The 7,151-nt window shown below is 39.2% G+C and overlaps 1 protein-coding gene across 1 annotated transcript; it reads right to left on the bottom strand.

Annotated features, from left to right (window-relative positions):
- Nucleotides 1-38: 38 nt before the first annotated feature.
- Nucleotides 39-7,151, bottom strand: LOC127784375 (serine/threonine-protein kinase STY46-like). Its single transcript, XM_052311662.1, has 16 exons — nt 6,713-7,151; nt 6,456-6,570; nt 5,206-5,297; nt 4,940-5,053; nt 4,699-4,753; nt 4,434-4,544; nt 3,613-3,666; nt 3,355-3,530; nt 3,162-3,269; nt 2,487-2,560; nt 2,217-2,392; nt 1,625-1,720; nt 1,275-1,355; nt 1,123-1,176; nt 509-643; nt 39-436 (listed from the first exon to the last, which is right to left on the bottom strand). Exons 1-16 carry the CDS (start codon nt 6,997-6,999, stop codon nt 356-358), a joined length of 1,809 nt encoding a protein of 602 aa, XP_052167622.1. The 5' UTR covers nt 7,000-7,151; the 3' UTR covers nt 39-355.

Below are 7,151 nucleotides of genomic sequence, written 5' to 3'. Positions count from 1 at the left end.
AGGTAGTAGAAAGATAAGCATAGCTAAACCACAGGATCTGGGAGAATAATGCACGCCCTAAATCTGGCTTCTTATTCAACTACAAGTTACAACTCGTCAGTAGAAGAATCAGGTCAATAATGTACACTTCACAACAACTCTTCCTATGTTACATCTGTAATGGAACCCGGAAGTTGTACACCAAAAAAATAGTATGACAACAGTTAACACCTTGATGGACTTGCATCTGAAAATTGCTCATTAAGTCGACTGCAGCAGTCTAATCTCAATGTGGCGCTGCACCTGCCAAGGAACTGACGCTGATCTTTTTCTCAGGCCCTTCCATATGGAATGAAAACATGTATTCCCACACCATTTAGTGCCCACGCCCCCTCAAAGCTGAAAATAGTCCGCCCAGTATTTTCTCCTTGTGCTTTCCATCATGCTCATCACCAACCTGCAACATTGGTTCACAAGAACATAAATCTTCAACCATTTAAGTTAGTATGCATTAAGTTCAATCACAAACCTCCTCTGCTATTCTCTGAAGAGTTTCTAATATTTCAGAGAAATCTGGTCTTTCAGCAGGCTCCTGTTGCCAACATTTCTGAAGAAGCTCAGAAAGTTTTGCATGAGCATTTTTTGGTATTGTAGGCCGTAATCCCTGCAAATGAGGGTTACCATATTAGAAGTGGGTTTCCGTGCTGTAGACGGATATATAATTAATATTCTTAGTTAAGAACTTTCACAAAGGGTTTCATAACCAAGAGCATATTCATATTAGTATTTCGCTATATTAGAATGTCTTTTATCTGTCAAAGAGGTAAACAAAAACCCTGAAGAAAGAGAGCCCCAATGATATTTTGCAATTTTCACTAGTGCATTTTCCATAATTTTCTGAAGCTGTGTTTGTTAAATTATTTATATCTCAAACATCTACTACATGATTTCTTGGACTAAAAATAACTCAAACCAATCCATGTTATCCATGTGCATTAGGCCAAAATATATGTGCATGGCAAAATCCCTTATATTTGTGTACCCATTATCAGTCTCATGCAATTATTTGGTTGGAAGGATAAGTTCCAGTTCTAAACAAAATAAAAGAAGACGACAGCATGTAGAAAGAAAAACAACGTTCACCTTCTGAACCACACCTACAGCTGCTTGTAATGGTGTCAGGTACTCATAAGGAATCTGCACACAATAGGTTGTTATACCAATTATAAACAAGTCTCAAAACAATTGATTCAGAGTTACGAATGAATGGATTAGCAAGTGACAAACAAAAGTACCTTCCCTGTGAGCAGCTCCCACATCAAAATTCCAAAACTAAAAACATCGGCCTTGTGATCATAGGGCTTGTGTTCTATAACCTACAACAGGTAAAATTTTGTGCGATGATAATGTGATATACGATCTGACAACAGAATAGTAAACTGAAGCTGGTTTACAGCAATTGCAAACTTATGATCCAATTTGGAAGGTATATTTTAAATTTTACAGCACTAAAGAAAACAGAAAACAAATATTTTGGGGCATAACATTAATAACCAAGTTCCACCTAAACAATATAATAAACAGTAGTTTGTAGAGTATAATGCTAGGACAGTTAGTACTAAAACTATGTCAATGGGTAAATCACCTCTGGAGCCATCCAACGATATGTCCCTGTTTCAGCAGTCATTACTCCAGATTGAGCTTTAACACGTGCAACACCAAAATCAGCAACCTTAACCGTCTGCAGGATGAAAAAAACCAGTGTTTCAGATAAACCTATCCGATTTTGTTATATAAATCACACATTCAAAGCCAAAAAAAAGTTTGTATTAACGCTACAATTCATCATAAAGGACTTCCAAGTTACCACAAGGATATGATTCCCCTGTAAACCGTGAGTTGATTTTTAACAGTGATGGCAAAGTTCGGGTAGTTAAAACCAAATTCCAGTTAACAGAATCTGAAATCTGAATTACAGGTGACCCACATATACCGTGGCTACTTTTCTCTTCAATTTTTCATGTGAATATTGCTTGAAAACATTGTTCCATCATTTTCCTTTTTTTTAAGGAAGAACAAGAAGTCGGATACCAATGCTTGACGCAAGATTTTCAAACGAGGTAGCTGGAGAAGTACCAGTTGAAGTGAATTTGATAGGCAACAAATTCACTAAAGTAAAAATAAAATAAGGGACACGAAGCATTTGTATTATGGAGTAATTTCCCTACATTACTTACCCCATTTTCATCCATAAGGAGATTAGCAGTTTTCAAATCTCGATGAATAATATTGTTTTGGTGCAAGTAGCTCATGCCTTTTGAAACATCCATCACAACTCCAAGTAAAGCAGGGAGCTTGAATACACCTTTATGTTTATGCAGGTAATCATAAACACTCCCACCTGACATATATTCTGGAGAAGAGAAGAATACCAGGTTATTTTGTTATTACAACACTCAAAATAAACAAACAAAAACTCGCAGTGCTAGAGTTTTCCGGTTTCATACCTGTGACTATACATAGATTGGGGGGTTTAGTGCATGCACCAATAAATTGTACAACATTCTTGTGGCGAACCTTCCTAAAATCCAAAATATATCCCCATAAACTTAAAATCTGAACAGATAAGAACATAGCAGAACTAATGGAAGACAGCTTCATAAGGGTGATGCAGTTACAAATAGTTATAGGTAATACTCCCTCCATTCACAAAAGTTACACATATTACTTTTGACACCAAGACCAAAGAGAAATTAAATCACTTTGGATGTTAAAAAATCAAGGAGTGAATGCAAGCATGCAACCAATGAGTATTTAGATGACTCCTTGGGTTCTAATAAAATATTTAATTTATCTCTTCATTTAAGTCTTGAATGCATAAAGACTACAAATAGGAACAACTTAGTTGGAAAAACTCAAATGTGAAATAGGTGTAACTTTTGTGGATGGAGGGAGTAATAATATGAACAATCCATAAGCAAACAAAAGATTGATATAATAAGACACTGGCAGCAAATAGCGATTGAACGAATGCATTTCAGCTATGAAGTCATTCAGCACAACTATGGCTTTTTTTTATACGATATCATTCATGGTAGAAAAGAAGAAACAACACTTAATGGGATAAAATAAATATATTACAGAACAAATAAATGACAAACAGAGCAGATCTTGTAGCATACCTCATAATATATACTTCCTGGGCAAATTCACGCTGCATGTCCGCATTTATCCTCTCAGGTTTGAGCACTTTGATAGCAACATCTTGGCTGCAATATGTACCCCGATAACTGGAAGAAAAACAGATTGGTTAAGTGACTCATCAAAGCATAAATTGGACTTTTTCTTTAATGATAGTAATCAACAAGCACTCACAGATCACCATATGATCCGGATGCTACTTTATTCCCAAACTTGAGTAGCTTTACATCAATCTCCCATTCACTGGCACCATCCCTAGGTATTTCAACATGGTCAGCTGCTGAATTCTCCCCAATCTGCATATTTTCAACTGGAGAAGACCATGAATGAGTTGTAGACCATCCCTGCGTCTGTCAATTCAACACCAAGCAGAAAATAAGCATGTGATAACTAAGAGCGGAACCACAATTAAGTAGAAACTCAGTGGTTCACCTCATCAATCTTGCCAATTTCTTTCCGTACTGATTCTATTAAATCCTCAGTTTCCTATAAAAATAAACAGATAAGCAAACGTTAAACAGTAGAGAAAATATTTAGAACAATTATGGAAATCAGAGGTATTTGCTGGCTCATCTTTTAACAAATTGTTTGATTACAAAACTGTTGGGAAGTTAGGGAATACCAACATCACCTCCTTGAATATAGCAGCATGAGCCACAGTATTAGTTACAGAATGTTGAGCATATGTGCAAAATGCACACACTAATTCCATCAGAAAAGTTTAACTCACCAACCATTGGACTGATAACCTTAAAATGCTACGCTATAAATTATCATGTACTCGCTCCATCCATAATATAAGGGATTTTGGAATATTATAGAACGGAGGGAGTAATTATCATCACATCAAACATGCTAGACCTCACCAGGCTCTCATGAAAGCACAAAACGCATCTTCATCAATATCAGACCATAAAGTGCATTCTGATTACATGTTTCCGTTCAAGTACATATGCTACTCAATTGTGCAAACTAATGTAGTTCCACATGCCTAGTTAGATATCAGATAGAGTTGTACAGAGAAGAAAGAAAAATTATATGAAGCATGTTATGGTTTCCATATTCTCTGATAGTCAAATGCCCACGTCATTTGTATGACATGTAAAAATCTGATGATGGAAAATGTCCACCAATTAAAATCATAGAAAAATGTGGTTCTTTTTTCTACTGCTGCAGGTAACAAGTGCACAGCGATGCAAGGACATCATCATCAAATGCGTAGCCAGCATAGTTCCAGTAAAATGTTCAAATACCTCATCATGCCAACCAACAACAACAAAGACATCGAGTGAGTAGCCATCATTTGTTGAAAACGCATGTGCTTCTTGAATGTTTAGACCAAGTTCGCCAAGCAGCGATGTGAGCTGGATGTATCAGAGAACATGGTATCAGTTAACAAGTACAAATTGAATTTTAGCTATTAACATTTAATCAAGATATAGACCATGAAATGTATCAATAAAGATCTTGAACATATAAACTGTTCCTGATGGAATCTTCAAGCATGCATAGGTTTACCTCGCTAAGAAGCTTTGGTTTGTCAATGGTGGAGAAGGTGATTTCATGCATGGGTCTGTAAGGCCACAAAATACAAGAAAATTATTGTGTGCTGCAGGGAAATAAGCACTTCCATAAGAGAAATGCAACAATTAAGATTCCCAATACCAATGTTTACTCCCAAAATATAATTATTTAACTTGAATATGTGGTATTACTAAGATTAAATAGAGTCACAAAGGTACCAGCAGCAGCGACTAACCTGTAATTGGCATTATCTGAGGTGCTATCATGGTCTTGTCCTTGGGACTTGCTAGCCTCAAGAGCAAGGGCCTCAAGATTTGTAGATGAACCAAAGGCAGGAGGAGGGTGAATGCTGAATATAAAATTACATATTAAAACATGTTAAAGGCAGGAGGAGGGTGAATGGTGAATATGAAACTTACATATTAAAACATGTTAAAGTACAATATTAGTCATATGCAAAACCAAAGAAATATTAAGCAAATGATGAAAAGGCACAGGTACCTCTGTTGCCTGTTCAACAGCCTTGAAGCAACCTCCTCCCCTGCAGTGTTCGAATCAGCATCAGTCTGATTCCCATCAAGAATTGGAGACACCTAATGAATCAAGGTCTTCCAATAAGGATAATGGTAAAAAAAATAGTAGGCCTCTACAGATTGCTAATATTAGTTTAAGAGTCCTAAGAAAACGAATATCTAATATATAAAAAGTAACACGTCATCACTTAGAAAACAAAAGAACAGCATTGACACTGTCAACTAATGAAAGCATAGATGCTAGCCTTGAACAAGTCAATCAATGTTCACGGGACTAGCCACAGAAAGTGTAGATGTAAATGTTCATATTACTTTAACACCAAAATGCACATCACCACCCACAAGAATAGAGATATCTGACTATAATTAAAATTAGAAAAAGGGCAGGGTTCATATAATGTTGAAACTTTTCATTAGTCAACGAAACACTGAGCCTACATACAATATTTTCTATTGAAAGTTTGGAACATCCAGAACTCAAACATGAAATTTGTCAAGTACACGCTACACAGCATGTCGAGGCAAAACCATAAGGTGATTTTCCTATGTTGGTAAGGAAAAGAACTGAAACAAAGTGAGACAATGAAAACACTTGCACTGCCTTCAGTGATCTTCCAGAGTGGAGTGTTCATTTGGTCACATGTTGCAAAAGTCTGGTTGGTTTGTAAGAATTGGTGCTTTAGATGCATTTTGGCCTGGAACACTGATATTTGCCAGTGGTATTAATGAATCTGAACATAATGAAAGGATTTCGTTTTTATAAAAACAAATGGAACCAGGTAATAAAAAAAACGATGTACTGTTGGATCAACTGCATATCCGATATCAAAAGGTACTGCATGTCTATGATCCAATATTTGATGGAAACTAACTGCAGCTTAAAAGCTAATCAGAAGAAACTTTTCAACTTTCTGACTTAAAAACCAAATTACAACCAGATAAAATCCCAATTGACTCACGCAGTGCAACCTTCGTGCTGATGACTTAATCAGAGAGTGAAAACAATTTGAAAAAGAGGAAATGTCCAATGGGAAAACTGGCCCCCAACCAAGCAATTATCAGCAAGCAGTCAAACCATATAATTTCGTGACCTTAAGTCAAACTATATGATACTGCGAAATTCGCGTTCTGGATTGCCTACAGTAATTGCATCGGTGGAGTTGAGAATTGCCTCCCAAAAAACTATGAGATGGTGACGAAGTCGTAGGAACACCCCACCTGCACGGTCCGCACGGCGAAAGCCGGCCGCTGCGCCGGATCCTTCGCCTGCTCCAAGAGCCGCTTATGCGTCAGCACGTCCTCCGCCCTCTCCACGTTCACATCCATGGCGTAACTGCAACACCAACCAAAAACCAACCCCCCAAATCAGTTCAGGCCGCCGCAGCAGCAACCGCAGCATCATCATCAACAACAACACCAACACTGCCGCGCTCGATTCGCGCCGCCGCAGCAGGGGGGGTCGCTCGCGCACGCACCGTGCGGGAAGGCGGTTGAAGTGGTTCCAGAGCTCGTCGTCGAAGCCCTCGCGCCGGGCCTCGGGGACGCCGCTGTCGTGGAGTCGGCGGAGCACCTCAGCGTACACCTCCAGCTTGTGGCGCTGCTGCTGCTGCTGCTTCCGCGCCGCCGCCGCCGCCGCCCCGGCCGACGCAGACGAAAACGACGACGTGGCCCCTCCACCGCCGCCGCCTCCACCACCACCACGACCAGCGGCCGACGCCGCCGCGTGGCTTCCGCAGCTCTCCGCCGCCTCCTCCACCGCCATTAGCGCCGCCCTCTAGGTCTTCGATCTCGCAGAATTAGGAAAGGCAAGCGGGCGAAGAGGGCGAGAAAATATTATCGTGCGCGATATTTTTTTTTCTCAGGAGAAGAAAAAAAAATAAATCGGAAAAGCAAGCAGCGGCTGTGGTGGAGGAG

The sequence above is a fragment of the Oryza glaberrima genome, chromosome 9 (genome assembly GCF_000147395.1).
Source record: "Oryza glaberrima chromosome 9, OglaRS2, whole genome shotgun sequence".
Taxonomy (NCBI): Eukaryota; Viridiplantae; Streptophyta; class Magnoliopsida; order Poales; family Poaceae; genus Oryza; species Oryza glaberrima.
This window is presented reverse-complemented; position numbering and strand designations above follow the sequence as displayed.

What these genes read in the sequence shown, in the direction of transcription:
- LOC127784375 (XM_052311662.1), bottom strand. Translation starts at nt 6,999, where the DNA reads ATGGCGGTGGAGGAGGCGGCGGAGAGCTGCGGAAGCCACGCGGCGGCG. An exon ending in AAATTGGCAAGATTGATGAG is followed by an intron (nt 3,531 to 3,612) that starts GTGAACCACTGA and finishes TTGAATTGACAG; the next exon opens with ACGCAGGGATGGTCTACAAC. An exon ending in TCCGGATCATATGGTGATCT is followed by an intron (nt 3,270 to 3,354) that starts GTGAGTGCTTGT and finishes TTTTTCTTCCAG; the next exon opens with TTATCGGGGTACATATTGCA.